Source organism: Lathyrus oleraceus, chromosome 4 (genome assembly GCF_024323335.1).
Source record: "Lathyrus oleraceus cultivar Zhongwan6 chromosome 4, CAAS_Psat_ZW6_1.0, whole genome shotgun sequence".
NCBI classification, from domain to species: domain Eukaryota; kingdom Viridiplantae; phylum Streptophyta; class Magnoliopsida; order Fabales; family Fabaceae; genus Lathyrus; species Lathyrus oleraceus.
Window position 1 is genome coordinate 469,703,573 of NC_066582.1, and position 13,164 is coordinate 469,716,736.

The window sequence follows — 13,164 nt, forward strand, 5'->3', positions numbered from 1 at the left end:
TGCTTTGCATGAAGATAATACATGTCTCTCTCTCTATAACCGTCGGATCGCGCGCCTGGCTTCTAATCTCGTCCGTCCGCCATCTTTTGTCCTCTAGCGACTTAAAAATTGGCATGACCGATCGATGCACAATGCCTACATGACTTTAATAAATGTACATTTATTTTTTGTGTCACACCTGAATGCCATTTGGACCGGGCCTGGCGCGCTGAGTTGCTGTTCCCACCTCCCACATTCAGGGCCCATGATCCATTTCACTTCATTTTTATTTTCTTTTCTTAATTCTTATTCTTTATTTTCTGTTTTGCTTTTTATTAATAAATATATTTTTATTTATTCATAAAAATACCAAAAAATACTTTTCACATTTCTTAATGTTTTATCTAATTTTATTTAATTTTTATTTTCATATTTATTTAATGTTAATATTTTATTTTAATTATTTGTTTCAAATAGTCCATTTTAACACACTTATTTTTATTAATTTTATTTTTATGACTTAGAATTATTTTTAACTTCTGATTTTTGGGATGAGGGTTAACCAATGTCTCATGGTCAACTTGACCTTTTATTGGAATTTTATTTCCCATTTTCAATTTATTTTGGATTTATTTTTGACCTAGTTTGTTTGGTTGACTTTTCATTTGACTTCTGTTTTATTTCAATTAATTTATACACTAATTTTCATTATTTTTGAAATCTTTTGGGGGGATGATGATGTCCTGACCCCACCTTACTTAGTTTAATTTTTCATAATTTTCTTGATTAATTTACTATTTATTCCATATTTTTTAAGTTGACTTGACTTTTCAGTTGACTTTTCTATGATTGATGTTTGACTTAGGGATTGCTTAAGGCAATTGAAGAGATCTTTTGATCCTCCCTTGTTCATCTTATATGCCATATATTAGAGGCCTTTCATCTTGATTTTATTTGATCCTTGCATCATTTCCCGATTAAATTATTCAGTGATCCTTTGTGTGCATAGTTTCACCTGTCTGATTCATCTGATATTTTTTATACTTGTTTCTTTCATCCATGCTTATATTGTTTGATTGCTTAACATGTTTATACTTCTCATGCATTGTCTGATGCTCTTTCATTTCATTCTTTGATTATTTGATTTGATCATATACTTGTTTATATATCTTATTGTTTAATAACTGTGGCCTACTTGTATGATGTATGAGGCATATATTTTTATTGTTTGTTTGCCATGAACCATCCCCATTCATAACAAATGTACCCCTCTCCCATGAAGTGTATAATGTTTATTCTTTCATTATTTATTCTTCAGTTAATACAAGAACTAAAACGAACATCCGATAACCTTTTCAAAACAAGATCAAAACCTCGATCCAACGTCGAGTAATCATTTTCAAAACTTAACAGAACCAGCACGTATTCATCCATCCTTTTGTAAGTCGATTGCTTCATGCATCGCCATTTCTCTTGTAAGTCGATTGCTTCATGCATCGCCATCTACCTGTAAGTCGATTGCTTCTTGCATCGCCATCTACCCTTATCCCTGGTTCCTCTCTTTGCTCCATCCGTCAATTCTTGTTCCGTTTAGGTAGCACCCATTAGGTAGAACCCTTTGTATGATAACATAGATAGAATTCCCTTATTCTTTTGTATGATAACATAGGTAGAATTCCCTTATTCTTTGCATGACAACTCTAGGGCAAAGCTTCCCCAATTTTTAGACCTTCCGTGCGTCTCCGATCCTGTGGCATGTCACTCCGTCCTATTGCAAAGAGGTAACTGCCTAAGACTTGATTCAGCGAGCTGCGGCACCTGCTGCTAGGACGTGAACACATTGTCCATCTTCCTTTGACACAACTGGTGTCCTCCTTTGTAAGTCCATGTTCAGATGGCAATCCTTAACCCGTAGTTAGTCGAACTACGACAACTCTGATTCTCATGTTCAGATGAGATACGTAGGCACGAGACGCGATGTCTTGCCGAGTTTGACTGACGACTAACAACTAATCCTTGTTTGCTTTCGCCCTTGTTGCGATTTCTTTTCTCTCGCCCTTGTTGCGATCGAGACATTCCCTTTCTCTTGCTCTAGTTGCAATCGAGACCCTTGTTCCCGTAGTTAGCTGAACTACGTTTTGCTCTGATTCTCATTCCAGATGAGATACGTAGGCATAAGATGCGATGTCTTAGCGAACATATTTCTCTTTAGCCCATAGGTAGCCGAGCTACGAAGACTCTGACTCTCATACTCATATGAGATACGTATGCAGTGGATGCGACATCCGTGCGAGTCATTTTCTTTTGACCCTCTTTTAGTAAATAGTACCTTAGATAAACACACACCATTTAGACAAGAACAACAAGAGTGGATCCCGTAGAGTACTACGGATGCGTAGGGGTGCTAATACCTTCCCTTCGCATAATCGACTCCCGAACCCAAGATTTGGTTGCGAGACCTTGTCTTTTCCTTTTCCTTTCTCCAGGTTTTCTTCGAGCGTTTTCTTTCCCTCCTTTGGGATAAATAACGCACGGTGGCGACTCTTCTGTCATTCCTTTTCTCGCCGGTTGTTTTTTCGCATTTCTAATTTTTAGGTTGCGACAGAGACATGTTTCGTACCAAAGAAGAATGTGTTCTAGCTATCAAAAAATTCCATATGAACAACTCTGCTGATTTTACAATGAAACACACTGATTCTAGAAGGTATGTTATCGAATGTCGTAACATGCTTTGTAAGTTTTGTTTGGCTGCGTCTTACAAAAAGAAAAACGACTCTTGGGAGATCGCTTCAATAGACCCACCTCACAGTTGCATTGCAACTAACGTTGAACAAGATCACCGTAAACTAAGCGCTGCATTGATATGTCAAGACATTATGTCGTTGGTTAATAAAGACCCATCAGTGAAGGTGAGTATAATTATATCCCATATCAGAATAACATATAATTATACTCCATCTTACAAGAAAGCCTAGATTGCAAGAACAAAGGCTGTTGAACAAGTATTCGGCAACTGGGAGGATTCATACAAGGAATTGTCGCGGTTTTTATAGGCACTAAAAACATATATCCCAGGAACTGTGGCAATTATGGAGACATTGCCAGCGATGATGCCAGACGGAACCTGTGCTACAAGTAATAGAATCTTTCACCGTCTCTTTTTGGCATTTGACCAGTGCATCAAAGGTTTCGCATTCTACAAACCTATTATTCAAATTGATGGCACTTGGTTATACGGAAAATACAAGGGTACTTTGCTCATGGCAGTTGCACAAGACGACAACGACAATGTCTTTCCCGTTGCCTTTGCTCTGGTTGAAGGTGAAACGGCGGGGTTTCTTTCTTCGACATCTCAGAACGCATGTGGCTCCACAAGCCAATCTCTGTTTGATATCTGATAGACATGCTGCCATTGAGAGTGCCTACAACAACCATGACAACGGATGGCATGATCCTCCTTCTACACATGTCTATTGCATCAGACACATTGCACAAAACTTCATGCGTGCTATAAAAGATAAGAATCTTCGCAAGAAGGTGGTGAATGCTGGGTATGCTCTAACTCAGTCGTCATTTCAATATTATCATGATGAAATTAGACTGTCTAATGAAGACGCGAAGAGATGGCTAAATAACATACCAGTAAAGCAGTGGACAAGGGAATTTGGCAGAGGTTGTCGATGGGGCCACATGACAACAAACCTTATGGAATGCATGAACGGGGTATTCAAAGGAATTCGAAATCTACCGATAACCGCCTTGGTAAGATCGACCTATTATAGGTTGGCTTCTACGTTTGCAACCAGAGGTGAAAGATGGAGTGCGGTGTTAATGTCTGGACAAGTATTCAATGAGTGTTGCATGAAGGTCATTAAAGAGGAAAGTATCAAAGCTAGCACACACGCTGTAACAGTCTTTGACCGTCATAGGCAAAATTTCAGCGTCCAGGAAACAATGGATCACAACGAGGGGAGATCAAATTTAGCCTATGCTGTTAGACTAAACAGAAGTTGGTGCGATTGTGAAAATTCCAGGCCTTCCGCATTCCTTGCTCCCATGTTATTGCAACATGCGCTTATACTCGTCAAGACACTTACAACTATTTATCTGATGTGTACAAGACCGTCACCGTCATGAATGTATATAATCAAAGCTTCTCGGTACTACCAATGGAGGAATACTGGCCTCCATATGAAGGTGATATAGTTTGGCACAACGACGAGATGCGTAGAAAGAAAAACGGAAGGCCAAACAGCACATGTATCAGGACAAAGATGGATTCCATAGATAAAATGATAAGATTATGTAGTATCTGTCGTCAACCATGACACAACAAGAGCAACTGTCCCAATCGAGAAGCATCATCTGGGTCTTAAGCTTTTTGTAACATTGTATTTCTGTAACCTTCAATCATTATATATCATTAAGTTTTTGTTACAACGAGGTTCACAACAAACATCAGTCCAAAATAAGCTATCTGAAAACAGAAATATTTCTAACTGATTACAACAATCAAATTGATGTCATCTCGACCGAACATAATTTCCCTAACATCCTTATCCGTCTTCATTCACACCCAACCAAATATACTGTCGAGTCTCTCAATACTTCTAATTTTTTCCCCTTTTGGTATTTTCCCATCTAACCAACGAACCAGCTCCCTCTTCAGTTGATCGAACGTAGTGATGTTCCAGAACATCATCAGCATCTGAGGTTTGTCTATCGCATAAATCACATTTTCGAATCGGCGACGAACACCAAACATGATTGCCAAATGATTAATTGAGATGTGGAACAATGACTCACACAACGCATCTATTTATAACACAAAAATTGCATTTTACATTGAGACGTCAATCCAATTGGCGCCTCCTCTCAAGGTATACACAGGAGCGCCAATCCAATTGGTTATGGCACATGCCCTAGCCAATCCAATTGGCGCCTGCATTTAATTTTTAAGAGAAGACGCCAATTCAATTGGCGACTCCTCCTAAAAGTGGGATAGTTTGGATTTTTTTTTGAAACCAGGGATATTTTGGGAATTTTCTTAAAAAAATGAATTATTTTTATAAATTTTTCATGAGTTTTAGTCTCATCTAATTTTGATGTTGATTTCACTCATAAACAGAATTTGAAATTATAACCAGAACACATGTAATATTAAAATTAAAAAATTAAAAAAACTAATCTTTAAAATGAATGATAAAAACTTCATTTTACTTTTGAAAATATGATAAAAATGCATTTAAGCTCAAATTATAAAATAAACAAACTTGCAAAAAGAGTAAAAAAAAATGCTTAAATAAAAAGTTACCGCTAGTGCAATAATAGAACCGATGTTGCCGAATTTTGAAGGGAAGAGTAGCATTCAACCCCTTCATGAACAAACCACTGATTTGATTTCACGTTGAAGGAAGATCAGTGATGAAGCAGAAGGAGTTGACTTTACTGCTCTGCCTCATATGGGCACTAACCCTCCTTTACGGTGAAATGTTCGCTTACTGGCTTCCATCAATCTTCACTTGTTCTTGGCCCCATTTGAAGGTAACCTTAAATTCTTCATCTTTTCACTTCCTTCATTTCTGGGTCAGTCTCAGTTTTTTTGTTTTAGTAGCTGATAATTGCTTAAATTCAAAAATGAGTTTTTAGTTAGAGGATATGTGTTGGATTGGATCTATAGTTTTTTGATTTTGTTGGAAATTGATTTATGGATTTTGTGGTATTTTGAAGAGTTTGGTGTTTGTACATTACAATTTTATGTTGTGAATTTTGTATAATGCATAGCTGGCTATAACCTGGTTTTTTGGTAGCAGGTTCAAACAAAGAGTGAGAGTTACCAAAATGATTATGTAAAAGTTGCTGTTATTGCAGATCCACAGGTGAACTTTTCTACTATCTTGATTATGATTTCATGTCATACACATTACCATATTTTTATTATGCAAGTGTATTTTTGGTTTCACAGTTAGAGCACTTATAATTGATTTTGACATGTTTGGTTGCTCTCGAGTAAAATTGATTCTACTTGAAGTTAGAATTTGTAGCTTTTGAGTCTACAAGTGATTTTTACACTGAAATATATTGTTCAACTCACTTTTGCGAGAAATGCCAAGAGTTTATCCAAATATAAATCATTTACTTTTAACTCACTTTTAGCCGAAATCAATTTTACATAATCAATTCAATTAGAATCAATTTTTTCACCGCAGAACCAAACAAACGTTAAAAATATTTGACTTTAATAATACAAATGATAGTTTATGATCGGTTGACTGTGTAAAATGTTTTACTAAGATAGTGCAACAAAGTTAATCGCATATGTTAATGACAAATTTACTTGCATTCTATATGCTTGTTAATGCAAACCTATTAAGGCGTGTTTTCGTGGATGGGTATCTAATCTTCTGATATGTTTTTTTGTAAACATAATAGCTCATGGATAAAACTTCTCTCCGTCTTCCTGAGAAGTCTCTTGCACTAGAGCTTGTTAAATTCTACACCGATTTAAACATGAGGAGATCATTCTTTTCATCTATCCTTGGTTTCAAACCTGATGTCATATTGTTTTTAGGCGATTACTTCGATGGAGGTCCTTATTTATCTGACGAAGAGTAAGTCCTGAAAACAAATATCAATTTGTGATTTGGCTTTCTACAAGTTTTGTTGTATTATCTATTTTTCCATGTGAAATGTTTCCAATTCTACTTCTCAGCCGAGGATGACTTTGGTAAATTCTTAAGGGTGCATTTTGTAAACAATTTATCATATGAAGAAGAATGGAATGGATGGATATTTCCAGCGCCGATGCATGTTTTACGAAGAAGCCCCTAAAAAATTATCATATGAAGCACCATAAAGAATTGCACTGAAAAATCATATGCTAAATTTATACTCTTTCGGATGTACAGATGGGAGGCGTCTCTCAACCGCTTTAAGCATATATTTGGTTTGAATGCACAAGGAAAATACAAAGACAAGCAAGTTTACTTCATTTCTGGAAACCATGATATTGGTTATGAAAGTCTTCATTATGCAAAGCCAAAGGTATTTCAACATTTTATTGCTTAACTTTTGATGTTTAACTTGCAAAAAGGCTGCTTCCGATGGTATGTAAAATACTTAGCTATGATGGAGTCAAATGCCAAATACATGGCTGAGAATCTAGTCACCGTTATATTAGAGTCATAACTGTTTTCAAGACTTTAGGGATGAAAAGATTACATATATTATCCCTATGTGTTGTTGATTTTAAAATTTGTACTCATTAATGATTCACACAAAGACTTTATGTATTATTGAATGAAGCTTGGTAGATTTTAATTGGAACAATTAAATGCATTCATCCTGTGGTTATTGTGGTTCGCACATCTATCTTTTTAATTGTGATTCACACAAAGCAAGCTTTAAGTTGCATATTAAGTTTATCAATTCTTTGTTAAGAGGTTATACTCAAGTTTTTTCAGTTCCGTTTTGCTTAATTCATTCATAATCTGTAATTTATAGAATGTGATGAAAGAGTTTATTGTTTGCACTTTTTATTTCATCGTGTACCTTTTTTCATGTCTTTGCTCATTTTTATCATTACATACATGTAGGTTATCGGCCGCTATGAAGAAACATTTGGGATTAGAAACTACAAATTTACTGTTGGAAAAGTGGATTTTATTGCGGTTGATGCGCAAACTCTTGATGGTAAACTGTGTTTTTCCTGGTAGATTTGAGCTATCATGTTTCTCAAGTAGCATTACTGCAATCGCTAGTACTTTTATTTTGTGGTATCAAGATACCAAACTTTATTCATATGGCTTATTCTAACTTGCACAAATCATCTAAATTGTGTATGGTGCACAACACACTCCCACCAAATTTTATGATACACCCTCCACACGGAATCTTTTTCTTTTTCTCTTCCAATCACTTTATTCACCACTCTCGACAGCTCCGTCCATCAACGCCTGTCTGAGATTGAAAAAGAGGCCACCAGTACCTTCTACTTCTTGCTCTTACTACTACTACCTTCAACTGGATTGAGAGGAGAGAACGGTAAAGTGAAGAAACAAATAAACAATGAACATTGAGAGGAAAGAACGAAAAAAGACAGATGGATGAGAGTTTTTGAGAGACATCATGATACTATTCATCACCATTATTTTCCACCATCAACATCCCTCACTCATATTCTTCTTCCGCAACCTCGCCAATAACAATCACCGAAAACCACGTATCACCATCAGGTCCATCACCCAACCTAAGAGCATGTGAAAGAAAATAAAAATCAAACAGTCCAGACCCCTTAGATCGATGTGAACAGCCACCTCATAAATATTTCACCATCTTGTATAAAAACCCAGATCTGTCCTCGACAGTGGTCCCACTGGCAACTGCTGTTGCTCATGATGAGAGAGAAATTGTAGATTCTGATGGTGGCAAAAGAGCACTATGAGCTGTTTTTTTAGCCATTGCTTGAGGAGTTTTTGATAAGTTGAATTGAAATTACTGAATTCATTATGTTTTCTACAGGACACCCACAAAAGCATCTGACTTCTCAAGCTTGGGAGTTTGTAAAGAATATCTCTGTAGGTATAAACTGGCCTATGCATTGGATTCATTGTTTGGTTGGATCATGTGTTCTGTAATAATTCACAAGTCTTTTGTACTTTACCAGATAATGTGATCCGTCCAAGAGTCTTATTGACACACATTCCTTTATATCGACCGGATGGTACTTACTGTGGCCCTGATCGTAGTTCCCCAATTATCAACCAGGTAAAGATTATTTTTCAGTTTCTTGAAGTGAATATATTAATCATGCTGTATTTCACGAGGCATTGACCTGTAGAACATTTTCATGCTGTGGATTGACAATGAATCTAAATTTTTTTAATTGTAATGTAAATTATTTATTTATTTAAAAAAATTTCGTACCTGCTAGTTGCCATTTTCGAAACTACTAATTAGTCTCTCTTCTTTAATTTTTAGAGGATAAAGCGTGCTTTGTATGATAAAAGTAATGATATAATGTAAGTTACTCATCTCATGGCATGGAATTTGCATGTACCTTGTTTAAGTGGCTCATATATACTGATATTTGGTTTGACTTTTGGTCGATTCAGATATCAGAATTATGTTTTTGAGAAGTCATCGAAGTATTTACTCGATACTATCAAACCTGTAAGTCATCTACCTTCTCTTTGGAATTTTCTTTATGGCTGTTCCACTTTGATATTGACAGGAGATACAAATAATCCACGATTAATCTTATTTTAGAACTTTTGATATTGGCAGAAGCTTATTTTATCTGGCCATGATCACGATCAATGCACCGTCACTCATCAATCTAAATCCGGGCCTGTAAAGGAGGTAAGAACCTGATTTTTCTCATCTGAACAGTTTTGTTTGTTGTTTGACTTTGAACACCTTAACTGACAGTAGCATGCAGCACACTCTAGGTACTATAAGTTGGCAACAAGGAAATTTGTATCCTTCTTTCATGCTCTTGTCGGTTGATAACTCGACTCTTCCAAATGCTTCCGTTCCCGAAGAGCCTCTGTTGACTCATCTATGTTTCCTTCCAAAGCAGTTACACATTTATATGTGGTAGTTCTAAATGCCGATTATGATTTCTTATAATATAACTTTTCTACCAGAGAAAAGAGACATGCATTGTCGGTGTAAACTAGTTTTACACGACGTGATCCAATAAGATTCCAGCGTTTTGCAGTTACAAAGTGAACCAACGTAGCATTATATTGGATGTCAGTGTAAAACTAATTTACATCAACAATGCATTTCGATTAAACTCTATAGCTCTTATGTTTTGCTGCAATTTCCAGGTATATTGTGCTACTTGGTTTTACCCTTCTCGCCCTCCTGTTTTGGCCAACAAGCAGCTCAAGTTTCTGGCATCAGTGTTGGAACTTGGCGGGCCATTTTAAGCAACTTATAGCTTCTATCATATCGAGAAATGAAACAAAAGAGAAAGACGAGGATGCCAACTATGAATATGAGATGATGTGGGATGCAGAAGGTTCAATGCATCTTATAAAGAAACCTCTGAAGGCTTCCACTTCAAATTCTAATGAAAGAAGCTTAGGAGAAAGGTAAACTTTGGTTTTCATATTTCGCAGTTCGATCTTGGATAAATGTGATCTCTTAGCTTGTCATGAAACTGAAACTAAGTAACACCGTAAATTTTTTTGGATTGATTTATTTATGTTTATCTACTGGGATAAGAGATCATATGAAAACAACTTATTGCATGTCATTGTCGGTTAAAAATAGCTTATACATAAGCACTTATATAGTAAATTGTTTAACCAAATAGGGAACAACCCTGTGTTTTTTATCCTTTGGCAGGGGTAATGTTGTAATGCGGCCAACTGCTAGAAAAAATACTGGTCAAGAAGCAGATTTCTCGATGAGTATGGATATGGCTTCAAGCACCGGGCCTGATCCTCTACCGAGATTACCTCCCAGAACAGGCAGATCAAGGGCAACAATTATAATCCAAAGATTACTACGCATGCTGCGAATGCTGACTGTTATTGCCGCAGTCAACGTTCCTCTTTACATGATGTTGCTATTCAAGGATTGGATTGACAAGTAAAGATGAGATTCATATGTGAGTTATAGCATTCAGGTTTTACATTAAGATTTTATTGTAATGAAGAGTTGTTGTAGATTTTATTGTAAAGATGAACGAGAACCGAGAGTTGTTGTACATTTATATTAAAATGCTATAACTCACCCTCATTGTAAAGGATGTAAAACTCACATATGAGTCTAGAGGTTTGTACGTAAAGGGTGATAAACACACATATGAGTCTAGAGAGCTTTTACAAACCTCTAGACTCTTGTTTTCCCAAAGAACAAGAACTGAGTTCTATTCTAATAAGTGGAATCAGCAGCTATGTCATTTAACTCGCTATAATAAATGTGTATGGACGCAAGTACAGGTATTTAGTATACATGTTAATTTATTAATTTTATTAAATACATCGTTATCGTTATAGAATTTGTATACATTTTAATATAAATATTTGTTTATTTGTTAAATCAACAATAACATCTTTGAATTTTTTTTAATATTATTAAAAACTTAAAATGATATGATAAATTATAATTAATCGATCATTTTTTTATTAGAAATGCAAGTAAACGAATATGAGTATGAGTACTTAATTGGATATGGTTACAGGTACAAACGTTTTTAAACTGCAAGTATGGAGATGAGTATTATAGTATAAAGTTCAAACCCTGTATCCATTGTCATTCCTATCTAGTAGTATAATTCTTTTCAAAATATTAATTATGAGATGTCTTTTTAAATAATTTCTATTATAATCTTTTAAGGTATTTCTTTGATCTCTAGCTATTTGATGTCTCCATCTAATTTACTCTCTTTATCTTAAAATTTGTAAATTTTCTCTCTTGCATGTCAAAATCACTTAAATATATTTTTCACCATTTTTTTCTACTATATATTCTACCATAACATTTTCTCTAATATTGTCATTTCTGATCTTATCATATTTGTGAGATATTGGATCGAACTTTAGTATGATCGAAAAATAACTTCTTGGTTTGACAATCCGACAAGATCATTAGCATGCCGTCGAAGTCTGTTCACATGTTGTAGTCGAAGTATGCTAGGATTAACAAGTCGAATTTGACATGTTTGTTATGCCCAATTGTTTAAGTTAGTTTGTTCTCTAAGTTAGCTTGTGTAATTGGCCTGTATGTAAAAGTCCATTAGTTTAGTCTGTTAGTTTTCTTATAAATAACATACTAGTCTCTCATCATTGTATAACGCAAATCCTAATTAGGGTGAGAAAGGTTGTTTGCTATTCTGTAACACTTGTAATCTTATTTCAAAGAGGAAGTAAAAAATAGCAGTTTATAACCAACTTGTTGTGTTCTTCATGCTTCCATTTTTCTACCCTTATGGATTTCTTGTCGATCAAGAAATTAAGTATACTTTGTTATTCTGGTACCGTTTTCACAACAAATTGGTGCGGTTAGCTTCGAGAAGATGCTGTCAACAAAGTATGAGATTGAAAAGTTCACCGTAGTGAATGATTTCCATTTGTGGCACTTGAAGAGGAAAGCCCTACTGGTTCAGCAGGGTTGTTTAGAAGCGTTAAAGGGAGGCGATGCCATGGACGGCTGGACGCTACGTTAACGGACAAAGAAAAAACAACCATGGTAGAGAAAGCCCACAACGCCATCTTATTGAGCCTTGGCGATAAGGTTCTTCGACATGTTTCGAAGGAGATGACAATCTCGGGGTTATGGGTGAAACTTGAAAGTTTGTACATGACCAAATTGTTGGTCAATCGCTTTTACCTGAAGTAAGCTCCGTATTCATTCAAGATAAGTGAAGACAAAGTTCTGACTGAGCAATTGGATATGTTCAACAAGTTGATTCTTGATCTTGAAAATATCGATGTCAAGATCAAGGATGAAGATCAAACACTGTTATTGTTGTGTGCTTTTCCAATATCACATGCTCACTTCAAATAAATTCTCTTGTATGGAAGAGAGTCTCTGACATTTGAAGAAGTTCAATCAACCTTGTATTTGAACGAACGAAAGGAGCACAAGCCATCTTCGACTGGTGAAGGCTTCTCGGTTAAAGCGAAATTCACAAAGAGATATGGCAAGTTTGACAATAAGAAGTGTAAAAGTCACCAAAAGTCTTATAGTGGTGATGCATTTGGTATTCAATGTTATCACTTTAAGAAGGGGGGGTCATACAAGAAAAGTGTTCCCGGAACGCCTGAAAGATCATGGAGGTAAGGATAATGGCAATGCAACCATTATTCAATATGATTAGACTCATCTAATGTTCTTGTGGTTTCAAGCGACAACTCAAGTAAAGAATGGATTATGGATTCAGGTGATTCCAAACAAAGACTTGTTCGAGGAACTATGTGATCAAGATGATGGATATGTATTGCTTGGAAACAATAAAGGTTGCAAGATTGCGGGTGTTGGATCTGTGAGATTCAAGCTCCATAATGAGTCAATAAGGCTGTTGACTGAAGTCAGGTATGTACCTGATTTGAAGAGAAATTTGATTTCTCTTGATGAATTCGACAAAAAAGGATATATTTTCCAAGGAGATAAAAGTATTATAAAAGTCATGAAAGGTTCGAAGGAAGTCTTAAGAGGCGTGAAAAAACA

At 35.7% G+C, this 13,164-nt stretch overlaps 1 protein-coding gene across 2 annotated transcripts; it reads left to right on the forward strand.

The window, feature by feature from the left end:
• Window positions 1-5,290: 5,290 nt before the first annotated feature.
• Window positions 5,291-10,894, forward strand: LOC127076182 (uncharacterized protein C630.12). 2 transcript variants are annotated; one of them, XM_051017764.1, is made up of 13 exons: window positions 5,291-5,523; window positions 5,793-5,858; window positions 6,412-6,590; window positions 6,888-7,023; window positions 7,575-7,671; window positions 8,500-8,559; window positions 8,645-8,745; window positions 8,959-8,999; window positions 9,093-9,150; window positions 9,265-9,339; window positions 9,419-9,576; window positions 9,813-10,079; window positions 10,336-10,894. In XM_051017764.1, exons 1-13 carry the CDS (start codon window positions 5,404-5,406, stop codon window positions 10,583-10,585), a joined length of 1,608 nt encoding a protein of 535 aa, XP_050873721.1. In that variant the 5' UTR covers window positions 5,291-5,403; the 3' UTR covers window positions 10,586-10,894. The 2 variants fall into 2 exon arrangements, with proteins under 2 accessions (XP_050873721.1, XP_050873722.1); XM_051017765.1 differs by having other exon boundaries at window positions 9,419-9,573.
• Window positions 10,895-13,164: the final 2,270 nt, after the last annotated feature.